Source organism: Anolis carolinensis, chromosome 1, assembly GCF_035594765.1.
Source record: "Anolis carolinensis isolate JA03-04 chromosome 1, rAnoCar3.1.pri, whole genome shotgun sequence".
NCBI lineage: Eukaryota > Metazoa > Chordata > Lepidosauria > Squamata > Dactyloidae > Anolis > Anolis carolinensis.
The window spans coordinates 36980227-36993186 of NC_085841.1; the positions used below are offsets into that span (position 1 = coordinate 36980227).

General features: G+C 41.4%; 1 protein-coding gene across 7 annotated transcripts in view; it reads right to left on the reverse strand.

Moving 5' to 3' along the window:
• The window catches only part of aida (axin interactor, dorsalization associated), a 36459-nt gene extending 23880 nt beyond the window's left edge, over nucleotides 1-12579 (reverse strand). The window contains exons 1-2 of one of the 7 annotated variants that reach the window (XM_062972416.1): nucleotides 12196-12568; nucleotides 5934-6013 (exon numbers count right to left, since the gene is read on the reverse strand). In XM_062972416.1, coding sequence (XP_062828486.1) covers nucleotides 5934-6013; nucleotides 12196-12305 — 190 coding nt within the window. In that variant the 5' untranslated portion in view covers nucleotides 12306-12568. Of the gene's footprint in view, nucleotides 1-5933; nucleotides 6014-12195 lie in introns of those variants that run through there. The other 6 variants (XM_062972422.1, XM_062972412.1, XM_062972420.1 and 3 more) reach the window with 6 other exon arrangements.
• Between the last annotated feature and the right edge of the window lie 381 nt (nucleotides 12580-12960).

Here is a 12960-nt window from a genome sequence, read left to right on the forward strand (position 1 = left end):
GAGTCAGCACAGCTTCTACAAAGTCAATTTGCAGAAGGAGTACAGTACTTGTGAAAATGTGATGTAGACATGTGATGTAATTAAGGTTGAACCCCCCCCCCTTTTTTTTGCAGTAGGCCTCATTCTGTGAATATACTCCAATTTTTCATCAGTAGAAGAGTTAATAGACCTGCATCACAAAAAGGAGATCCTTTATAGTTACCCATGCTTGCTGAACAGAGCTGAAGTAGTCAACCAAGTATGGCAACAGAAGAAAAACTGCTCTGGCAAGGGCTTTCCCACACTATAATCTGTCACATGGTGTGCAGTTGTGATTTGCTGTTCATGGTGGAGCATGCTCACAATCCACCTTGGCAGGCGATTCTGTTGAAGCTCTGGCTGACCTCTGGAATGGGGAAATGGCCAGGGCAGTGGTCACAATTGCTCCTGAACGTCCCCTCTCGCAGAGCAGAGCCAAACCAGCCCATTGGTTTCCCAAAGAACTGATGGCAATGAAGTGAGACAGAGACTAGAGCGATGTTGGCGGGGAACTCAAAATGAATCTGACCGAGCACGGGCTAGAGGGTATTTCCATGGCAATGGAGGCAGCAGAGAAATCATTCCTTGCTGCCACCATTGCATCTGCAGGAACCATCCAGTTGAGCTGTTTCAAGTGGTCAGATGGCTATTACATATTGGTCCTCAAGGAGAAATCCCTGCTCATTCAGCCTTCCACTGTGAAGAATCTGTAAGAAACTTTGCAGATAAAGTCACCCAGATCTGTTCCAACTTGGATGCTATTATTGATACAGTTCCAATGGGTGCAACTTTGGCTCCTGCTTGTGCAGTGTTGATGGATACCTTTCAATTTGTGCAGCCTGAGCATGTGGACAGGCTCCTTGAAGGGATGACAGCTATCACAAGTATTCTAGATCCTTGCCATTCCTGGCTGATCAAACAGGTCAGAGAGGGACTGGCAGAGTGGGTGAAAATGGTGGCCAATGTCTCCTTGGAACAAGGCAGAATTCCAACTTGCCTAAAGGATTTGTGAAACCTATATTTTAAAAGCCATCCCTGAACCCCTCTATAATGGATAAATGTCACCCAGTATCCAACCTCCCCTTTTTGAGCAAGGTCTTGGAGCATGTTGTAACTTACCAACTCCAGGGGTTTCTGGATGAAACAGATTATCTAGATCCATTTCAATCTTGTTGTCAGTCTGTTTCCGGGCACAATTCAAAGTGCTGGTTATGACCTTTAAAGACCTAGACCAGTGGTTCTCAACCTGTGGGTCTCCAAATGTTTGGGCTTTCAACTCCCAGAAATCCCAACAGCTAGTAAACTGGCTGGGATTTCTGGGAATTGTAGGCCAAAACACCTGGGAACCCACAGGCTGAGAACCACTGACCTAGATGGTTCAGGTCCAGGCTATCTGGCTGACTGCATACCCTTATACGAACTGGCTTGGGCCCTGAGATCTTCAAGAGACGCCCTTCTCTCAGTCCCATCTCCATCTCAAGCTCAGTTGGTAGGAACAAGAGAGAGGGCCTTCTTTGTGACTGTCCCTCGACTCTGGAACTCCCTGTCCAGGAAACCCCCTCCCTGCTGCCCTAGCGGCAGGCTAAAACCTTTTTATTCAAACAGGCTTTTAAAGAAGAAGGTGCTTAAGATTTAGTCAGGGGGTGATGTGGTCTTTACTTTGAACATGTTTTAATGGTTTTTAACTGGATTTTTTAAATACAGTTTATATTTAATGCTGTTTTAATGTTTGCATATATATTTTAAATTTTATGCTAATGCTTTCATCTTAAGCCGCTTTGAGTCCCCTGCAGGAGAGATAAAGCAGGATATCAATACAACAACAACAACAATAATAATAAACACTTATTTCCAAGGGCAAGTATTTCATGTTCATATCCATGTCTATCATACCTGTGGTAACAACTTTCATTCCTAACACAATGATATCAAAGACTACAAGAACAACTGTACTAGTCTATGGGATCGACTCTATGAAGCAGAGGAAGAGGAGAAAGAAGATTAATGGTCATGCAACAACACAGAGAACCTATTGGAGTCCTGCTCAGGTCATTTCCACAAAACAACCGAGCACACAAATGTAGTCCAGGGGCAGCCTGAGGTCAACACAGTAATCAATCAGCCAAGCAAGAATGAGACAAGAGGGTAAGCCTTAAGTCTGTTCCAATATTCCAAAGCCAAGTTATCTCACCAATATAATTTCTAGGAATACTCCACAATCCAAAGTACAGTCCGTCTTTCCAGGATTCAAGACACAAGACATGATACTCAAGGCTGCAGCTCAAAAACCGACATTACTACCAGCAGCTAGATATTCCAGAATTCGGAAATTTATGCAGATCTCTCAAGTGCTCACACCTGATGGTTCTTTTAGCCAAATGACTAGATTTCCGCACTTGAATACCATCTGTCCTTAATTGTAGTCAATCCAAAATACTTAACCCCTGGTCTTCCAACTCCAAAACAGTTGGAGTCAAAGGGAAGGAAGATGTTTGTTTGGGGCATCTGACCAACATTTGACACATGGCAGAAGAGTTGGCTTCTGAGAGAGTTGTCCAAAATTTTACTGTGGGCATTGTAGCTGGTACAAGTGAGGTGGCAGCTGCGGTTATATCCCCCTAGTCCAATGAAGGTTATAAACAGAAGACTACTAGAGGCAAAACCTTGGCTTCACCTCTCAGCAAAGAGGGTTGTTCTAAGTATGAGAAGTAGGAGAAGAGGGTCCATCCACTTTGGTTCTATTCTTGTTGTGTTCTTGTGATACAGATGATGGTTTGAAACCGACAGCACAACCAACTCTGACGACCTCCCATGAGTCAAGGAATGCAGTTCCAATCAGAATAATGACCAGAAACAGATTTGATCACCACCTAAAATGAAGGCCTCGGTGCAGGCAAAGCTGTAAGCCTAATGGAAAGTTCAGGGATCAGGTTTAGTCAAAAGATGTTTGGCAATAATGAAAATAGCTTTTGCAGATGTAGAAGTCTCCAAGAGCGAACATTAGAAGGGTACCTATATCAAGGAACCCAATGTAGTCTGTAAAGGGGTCAAGCTTTCATAAGCAAAACCTGAAGTATGAACAGCCCTATTCCCCGCAACAATATCAAAAGATTTATGAGCCTTTGCCCAAAGAAATGCCTTAAGAGGTGAAGAATGGTTTCATAAGGTTTGCATGGTAAAGACCATGCAGTGAGAACAAGCACCAACATTGTGACCCTCTCCAAGGCAGAGGAGGCACTCAAGAATATCTGTCTCTCTCAGGAATTTTACCTCCACAAGAGTTATAGTATTTGATGACTACTGAAGAAGCCAGAAACAAATGGATACATTAATGCAGGAATACCAAATATGAGGGAGAAATCAAGCAGAAAAACCATGATCCAGCAGAGAAGACATTCTGCGGAAAAAACCAAAATGCAGATCAAAACATAAAGTCAAGTCTCAAAGTACTTCAAACCAGGAATCAGTCCAAAGAAACACTCAGAGAGCACCTAATTAATGCTGCTGCTGTGGTAGACGAAAAGGAATTGAGAGTTTAGGTGAGAAGTGGTGTGCAAACACTTAGAAACAAATGCGGTCATTGCTAATAGTCAACACGGATTTACCAAAAACAAGTCATGCCAGACTAATCTGATCTCTTTTTTCGATAGAGTTACGAGTTGGGTCGATACAGGGAATGCCGTGGATGTAGCATATCTAGATTTCAGTAAGGCCTTCGACAAAGTCCCCCACGACCTTCTGGCAAACAAACTAGTAAAATGTGGGCTAGACAAAACTACGGTTAGGTGGATCTGTAATTGGCTAAGCGAACGAACCCAAAGGGTGCTCACCAATGCGTCGTCTTCATCATGGAAAGAAGTGACAAGTGGAGTGCCGCAGGGCTCCGTCCTGGGCCCGGTTCTGTTCAACATCTTTATTAACGACTTAGACGAAGGGTTAGAAGGCACGATCATCAAGTTTGCAGATGACACCAAACTCGGAGGGATAGCTAACACTCCAGAAGACAGGAGCAGAATTCAAAACGATCTTGACAGACTAGAGAGATGGGCCGAAACTAACAAAATGAAGTTCAACAGGGACAAATGCAAGATACCTCACTTCGGCAGAAAAAATGGAAATCAAAGATACAGAATGGGGGACGCCTGGCTTGACAGCAGTGTGTGCGAAAAAGATCTTGGAGTCCTCGTGGACAACAAGTTAAACATGAGCCTACAATGTGATGCGGCAGCTAAAAAAGCCAATGGGATTTTGGCCTGCATCAATAGGGGAATAACGTCTAGATCCAGGGAAGTCATGCTCCCCCTCTATTCTGCCTTGGTCAGACCACACCTGGAATACTGTGTCCAGTTTTGGGCACCGCAGATGAAGGGAGATGCTGACAAGCTGGAAAGCGTCCAGAGGAGGGCAACTAAAATGATTAAGGGTCTGGAGAACAAGCCCTATGAGGAGAGGCTTAAAGAGCTGGGCATGTTTAGCCTGCAGAAGAGAAGGCTGAGAGGAGACATGATAGCCATGTACAAATATGTGAGGGGAAGTCATAGGGAGGAGGGAGCAAGCTTATTTTCTGCTGCCCTGCAGACTAGGACACGGAACAATGGCTTCAAACTACAGGAAAGGAGATTCCACCTGAACATCAGGAAGAACTTCCTCACTGTGAGGGCTGTTCGGCAGTGGAACTCTCTCCCCCGGGCCGTGGTGGAGGCTCCTTCTTTGGAGGCTTTTAAGCAGAGGCTGGATGGCCATCTGTCGAGGGTGCTTTGAATGCGATTTCCTGCTTCTTAGCGGGGGGTTGGACTAGATGGCCCTTGAGGTCTCTTCCAACTCTACTATTCTATGATTCTATGATTCTAGGATGAAAGCTGGGTCCATCACTATGATCCTGAGACTAAAGCCCAGTTGATGCAATGGAAGCAGCAAGACTGACTGCCTCCAAAGAAGGTACGTGACCAACTCTCGACAGGCAAGGTCATGCTCACAGTATTTTGGGACTAGCATAGAGTAGTATTGACGGAATGCCTAGCAAATGATCACTGGGGCATACTATGCTTCACTGCTGCGGAAATTGCAGGAGACCATCAAAACCAAGAGACGTGGCATGCTCACCAAAGGTTTTCGCCCACTGTAAGACAATGCATCAGTTCACAACTCACATGTTGCCCAAATAGAAGCATGCTCCTGTGGCTTTGAAATTCTACCGCATCCCCATTATTCACCCGACCTCGCACCATCAGACTTCCACCTCTTTCCAACAATGAAGTTATTTTTGACGGGAAAGCCTTTTTCAGATGATGAGACTCTGATTTCCGGTCACAACGTGGCTTTTGGAGCAACCTGTCGACTTCTACAAGCGAGATGTTTACACTTGCTTAAAAAGATGGGAGAAGTGTGTGTCCCTAAATGGCACCTACAGTATGTAGAGAAGGACTAATAACTGCGCCAAGTTTCATTGCTTTCAGTCCACAGGAAGTGGGTCAGGGGAAATTTTTAATGAACGCCAGTTGTAGGCAGTATGCCCCTGTATATCAGCTACTCGGGAGTGCAAGATGAAAGATTTAATGGCACATGGTGGGCTTTCCATAATCATCAAATGTTAAGTCTAGAAAAGCTTTTAGTGTGTTCCAATGTGACTCTTCTTATACCTTTATATATGTTTAATTCTAAGTTGTTGTTGTGTGTCTTCAAAACATTTCAACTTATGATGACCCTAATGTAACCTTATTACAGAATTTTGACAAGATTTATTCAGAAAGGTCTGAGGCTGCGTTTTCATGGCCAAGAGGACATTCAGACCAACAATATAATTTCATTTCACCAGAGATTAACCTTATGGGAAAAGGTTCTGTTCTCTGCAGTACTGCAAAGAAAGACTCAAATACTGCTTGCAAAAAGTATCCCATTACCAAATGAACACACACCATTATGTACCTTTTGATCTTCTGTGAATTCTGAATTGTTAGGATGAGACTGTGCTTCTTTCTGTAAATGCCTCGCTAATCTGAATGAAGGAAAAGAAACAAATGCCCAATTAAGTGTTTGGTAACATTTAGGATCATAACAGAAGATGTGGAATTTTAGATAGCTATCCATATTTTGTAAACCCAGAATGTTTTCCTTACACTCAACATACACTAGGAATACCATGATGAATTTACAATAATCATACTATATTTATATCCCACCTCTTTCCCAAACTAGAACCTAAACTATGTTACAAGAAGTAAAACATGTATTGGTAAAAACATACAAAATGTTATAGCTAAACATTTAAACTAAGCAATTTAGAACATATCCATTAAAAAGGCAAGAAATACAGCACACTATTAGAAGTATCTTCATTATATACACAATCATTCCCAAATGACTTATAGAATTTAAAAAAGTATTCACTTGCCCACAGAAGGATAAAAAAGAGGGAACTAGTTAATTTTTTTCTAGGAGTTTCCAAGCTAGGGAGCAATTACCGAGACGTCCCTTTTTCACATTCCCACCAGACATGATGGATAGGATATTATGGCCAAGGAACAGTGCTTCTCTAAAGATCTCAAGCCCCACATAGACTTGTATAAGAACACATAGGTCTTCAAGTTGCCTAGACAGCCAAGTCATTTATAGCTATATAGGTCATAACTGGCAGCTTAAATTGTACCCAGAAACAGACTGGTAGCCAATGGAATTGTTTTAACAAGGAACTACATAATCCCTGTTGACAGCCTCAGGCAACGTTTTGCCTGCATATTGGGGCAGCTAATGCTTCTGAGCAATTTTAAAAGCCAATCCCATGAAGCAGTATGTAACTGTCATCCAAACTGGATGCAATTTAAAGTAAGGCTTCACCACTGCCAGATCAGACATTTAAAAACAAAATTAAATGTTGATTTTGTAATGTGTAAAGGAATATTTATAGTGTTTAACTTATAATTCAGAGGTATTTTATAATGGTTTTTGAGTAAAACCCACCCTCAAGTCCAATTTTTGAATCAATAAGAAAAAAGATAATTTAATAATAATAAATAAATAATAAAACTTTATTTATATACCGCCCTATCTCCCCCAGAGGACTCAGGGCAGCTTCCAACATAAGCAAAACATTCAATTACCAATAGGAGAGCATACAACAAAAGTAACATCATCTAACAAAAACACACAATCCTGCTAAAACCAATCACAAAAAATTTAAAATTCAGTTTCAGTCTATTCCAGATGGGTTTCAAAATTTGAATTTGAATTACAATTCAAAGAAACAGAAATGAAAAATGTTCTGTATTCTCTACAAAACCTTATAGATTAATATCTTTGCAGGTCAGATCAGGAGTTGGGAATATTTATCTCTTCTTTTCCAGCATATCCAAATCAGAAACAGAAAGCACTACAACATTTCTAATAGACCTTATTCAGTATGTAAGACCACCATTTGTGCTTTGTTCTTAAAAAATGTACAGTGTGAAGAAATTTTAAAGGGAGAATGCAAAAAGATGTCTCCCCTGGTCACAATTATTTGGGTGTTGAAATGAAATACATGCTATTTATACTATTCAATTTTAAACTTATTTAGTTACTTTGAGGTTATATTTCTGTGCTGAGTGACCTGGAAGTGAGCTACAGTAAAAAAAAATGGTAACTTATTTGTATGATTTATCCCAGAAGAACATAATATGCTTTGTAGAACTTAGCCTTTAAAGTGTGCTGTTTGCTGTATTAACATTTAATTATTTAAATGCATTGGTTTTATCAATATAATAATAATTATTATATTTATGCCCAGTGTTAAAAAAAATAGAGGTATAAGCTCCTGAACTCAAAGATGACAACTAGGTCTTTGTTTTGTCCACTTGAGAAAACATCTCAGGAGGAAAAATAACAATTTCAACAGAAACCATCAACATTGCAGGGAGTGAAAATTTTTATCTTTTTGACTTGGAAACGGTCACTATGTTTAGCCTTAACAAAAACAAAAAATAAACAATGAAAATTGCCATGGGATTATATATACCAGGGTGGAGAATTTTTGTCAGCTTAATGCCTGAATTGGCTCTGGGAGAATGCATTAGAGGACGTATAATAGCAATGAACTGCTAACATTGATCTTTGAAAATTTTGACTGCAATGTGGGAGAAGAGGAAATTTATTTCCAATTACAGGATAATGGCAGGATAGATGAAAAAGACCTTCGATAGGCGCTATTAGACCTGGAGGCTAGAAAGTTACCAGAAGTGATGCAGAAGTATAGACATAAATCCCTCCTTCGAAAAAGATTTCAAAATCTCTCTTGACAGGACAGAATATGACATGCCTTTGTTGAAGAGTATTAATCAACTCAAACAAAATAACATGGTAGATTACCCTACATATTTTTTACATTGTTATTTGAAATTATTTAAATGCAATCCAGAATAGCATTGGCTTTTTTGGCAACCATATCACACTGTTAATTTATGCTTAGTTTGGACTCTAATAAGAGCGCTAGATCATTTTCACATGTACTGCTTTCAAGCCAGATGTCATTATCTTATATCTAGGCATTTCAGTTTTCCTGTCTACATGTAGTATCTTATATTGATCCCTGCTGAAATTAATTTTGTTAGTTTTATTCAGGCAGGCTTTTAAAGAAGAAAAAATATAAGACCAAGTCAGGGCACGTCACATGGTGTCAGACTGCCTCTCCTCATAGGAACCTGCCTGGACACTGTGTTCATCAGGGGAGGCTCTCCTCTCGGTCCCACCCCAGTCTCAAATCTGGCTGGTAGAGATGCGAAAGAGGGCCTTATTTGCAACCACCACCACTACCACCGCCACACACACACCCCTGCCTGCCTCTGGAACTCTCTCCTGAAGGAGATCAGAACAGCCCCCGTGTTTTCCTCTTTTAGAAAACAACTAAAAACCTCTTATACGGCCAGGCATACAGAGAGTCAAATGATTTAAGAACTGGCCTTCTAAACAAAGAATGGACTATGAATAATGGCTTTTAATTCTGATTTTATTGATAGTGTTTAAAGGGAGCGGGCCTTCTCGGTAGTGGCCCCCCGGCTCTGGAATGCTCTCCCTAAAGAGATCAGATTGGCCCCCACGTTGCCCACTTTTCAAAAGGAATTAAAAACCTGGTGGTTTCAACAGGTTTTTGAATCAGATTAGCCTCATTAGCCAAATTGGACTCTACCCTGGTACACTGCTCACATCTCTTTCTAAACTAATAAATAACATCAGGCCAAGGACAGAACTCTGAGCTACTCCACTAGTCATTTCTCTCCATTGGCGAGTATTCACAAAGCATCTCTTTTGAGATCAAGGCAGAAAAATCGTCAAGTGGAGTAGGATGCAATTGAAGCAACTCTGGAAATATAGAACTCCAAACTCTGCAGTTTAATAGCTGTTCAAAACATGATTTATGGAAAACCATAACCAAAGAATCTTTTAACATGGTTTATTTATAACACCAGATCACTGACTACAATCTTGATTCAGACAGTGTCTATGATCATGATGTTTTAATTGCTGACATGTACTGAAGTCCTCGATGTTGCCTACTCCAAATGATTAAAAGATAGTGAGGATATGACGCATCTCTCATGGCCATTTTCTCACACAGGCATTCCAGAAATATTCAATCAGTTTGGCAGTTGTCTCAAACTTTATTTTTATAGGCCTTGCAGTGTGAAGATGAGAAGATGCACAGAGTATAACTTTGCCTGAGTTTCCACTGTACAGCTATCCCTCTGCATCTGCTGAAGTTACGGGTGCAGAGTGGGAAAATAGAACACTATATTTTTACATAAAGAATGTAAAAACAATCCCTAGGACGTATAAATGCCCAGAGAAGTGTTCTCCCTAGGTCCTCCAGCATGACTCTATAGTAGTCAGTGTCTATCAGACATTAACCATAGTTACATTGGAGGATCCTGAGATCCGTAGAGCAAAGTAAAATCGGCCAACTGTACTGTATGCACCATAATATTATGACAAGCAATATACTTGCCGTAAGAGACCTGGAAAAGGCTTTGTCAAAAGTAGATAGGGTCCTCAGTATTCCTTTATTTACATGCTCCTTTATATGAAATTGGAGTGGCCATCTGTTTTAAAACTAATAAATTATATAAGCATAAAAATATGACTATGAGGGTCAGTCCTTCAGATGTTTCGCTGTTTTCTATTTATTAGTATCAGTAACAATATAGTAACAACTGTTCCTCAGCAAATAATTAATATAACTGAAAACCCCTAAGTCCCAATTCAGTTATGTGCATTCAGGTTACCTGTTGATATATGGCGATATATGATATTCTTTGGGTGCATATTCTACACTGTAGAATTAATGCAGTTTGACACCACATTAACTACCCTGGTTAAATGTTATGGAATCCTGGAAGTTGTAACTTCACAAGGTCGACTTCTTTGCCGAAAAATGGAGGTGCTTCATCAAACTACAAATCCCAGGATTATGTAGAATACAGCCATGGCAGTTAAAGTGGTTTCAAGCTCCATTCATTTGACAGTTTTAGATGTGTTCAGCAAACCAGACCTGAGAAAGGGAGCCACCACCAAAGGCTCATCACAGGAGGCAGGACAACTTTCCCACCCAAACAAAAGCCTTAAGGACATCACAACCAAACTCTTACAGATTGCACATTCCCTCCAGCTTCTTTGTATTATTATTATTACTATTATTATTTGATACACAACAAGATTAGTACACAGTAAACGAGTTGACTATGCTGGCTGTTCTATTGGATCACACGTCGGACAGTTCCCAAGTATCTGTGACTGTGTGATGTATTGGTGAATAATGCATGCAGAGCCAAGTAGGGTGGCCTTTTGCAGCTGACAGATGGAAATTTTGTCGGCGCCGATTGTTTTTAAGTACTGGCAAAGGCCAATCACCACTGGGACCACATTTGTTGGCTTATGCCAGAGTCTTTGCAGTTTGATCTTTAAATCCTCATATTGTGTCAGCTTTTCCAGTTGCTTCTCGCCAATTCTGCTATTGCCTAGGATTGCAACATCAATGATCAAAACTTTGTTTTTCCACTAATTATTATTATTATTATTATTATTGCTACCACTAGTGCTATTATTGTTTTTATTATTATGTTTCCTCTCTCTGAAACCATCCAGCTGAATAATAATAATAATGTTTTGTCGAAGGCTTTCATGGCTGGGATCACAGGGCTGTTGTATGTTTTCCGGGCTGTATGGCCATGTTCTGGAACATGGCCATACAGCCCAGAAAACATACAACCCAATAATAATAATAATAATAATAATAATAATAATAATAATAATAAACTTTACTTATATTCCGGCCTATCTCCCTAGAGGGAATCAGGGCGAATTTCAAACATAAAAGGCAAACATTCAATACCTGAACACAACAATACATCCATAATAAAAAATTGATAACCCAACATATAAAAACAAATTATGACTTAACTAAAATTAAATTAAAAACACAACCTGTTATATCAGACATAAAACAAAACATCAAACATCAAACAGAAGCATTCCCAGTTCCTTGGGGGCAACTAGCCTATTGATGCTCCCCCTTACACCCAGAGCTGCTTTTCTAGGATGCACTATAGAATTAATTCAGTTTGACACCACTTGAACTGCCATGGCTCAATGCGACAGAATCCTGGGAGTTGTAGTCTTTACACGGTCTTGAACAGTGATTCTCAACCTGTGGGTCCCCAGATGTTTTGGCCTTCAACTCCCAGAAATCCTAACAGCTGATAAAATGACTGGGATTTCTGGGAGCTGTAGGCCAAAACACTTAGGGACCCACAGGTTGAGAACCATGGGTCTTGAGCCTTCTCTGCCAAATAGTGCAAACTACAACTCTCAGGATTCCACTGCAGTTAAAGTGAATCAATTCTACAATGTAGATGCACCCTAGAAAGGCAAAATAGATGTGCCCCCTACCTGTTCTATCTCTGCCAGGCGTGGGGTGGCACAGAGTTGTTGGTCTTGCATCTACAGCAGGCATGGGCAAACTTGGGCCCTCCAGGTGTTTTGGACTTCAACTCCCACAATTCCTAACAGCCTACCGGCTGTTAGGAATTGTGGGAGTTGAAGTCCAAAACACCTGGAGGGCCCGAGTTTGCCCATGCCTGCTGTAGATGTACTCCTCTCAGGATCAAGCTCCAGTAGAAGGCCTCCCTCCCTGCCTCCTCCCGCCTGACTTACATCTGATACTCGTCGGTCGCCTCCACCAGCTGCCCCCAGGAGTCGAAGTCGGTCCCTTTCCTGAAGCTGGCGCCCCAGCGCTGCAGGAGGCTCCGGGCCGCTTCCGACATGGCTCCCAGCGCTGCTAGGGCACCATGTTGGCCCCGGGGCCGGGCCTGGGGCAGGCAGGGCTCACTCCGGGCAACCGCCGCGCCCTCCTCACTCAGCGACCCAGCCCTGCTGCCATCGCAACCGAACCTGCTCCTCGCCGCCTAGGCAGCTGCAGCAGCCGCGCCTCAGTGCTGGCCACGCCCTTTTGCATCATGTTAGGTTGTGCCGGACCCGCCTTCCCGCCTCAGCTCCATGGAACTAACCCACTGCTAATGCTAACCCAAAGGAAGAGAACATAGAGCTAAACGTTTAGAGTGATGAACATGCTTGTGAATTTCGATGGACACAGCCTATTATTTGAGAACACAGAAATGCTGAACCACACGAACAACCACCATATCAGGCTACACAGAGAAGCCACAGAAATCCACAAGCATGTAGGCAATTTCAACAGAAAGAAGGAAACCATGAAAATGAACAAAATCTGGCTACCAGTACAGTAGAGTCTCACTTATCCAACATAAACGGGCCGGCAGAACGTTGGATAAGCGAATATGTTGGATAATAAGGAGAGATTAACAAAAAGCCTATTAAACATCAAAATAGGTTATGATTTTACAAATTAAACACCAAAACATCATGTTATACAACAAATTTGACAGAAAAAGTAGTTCA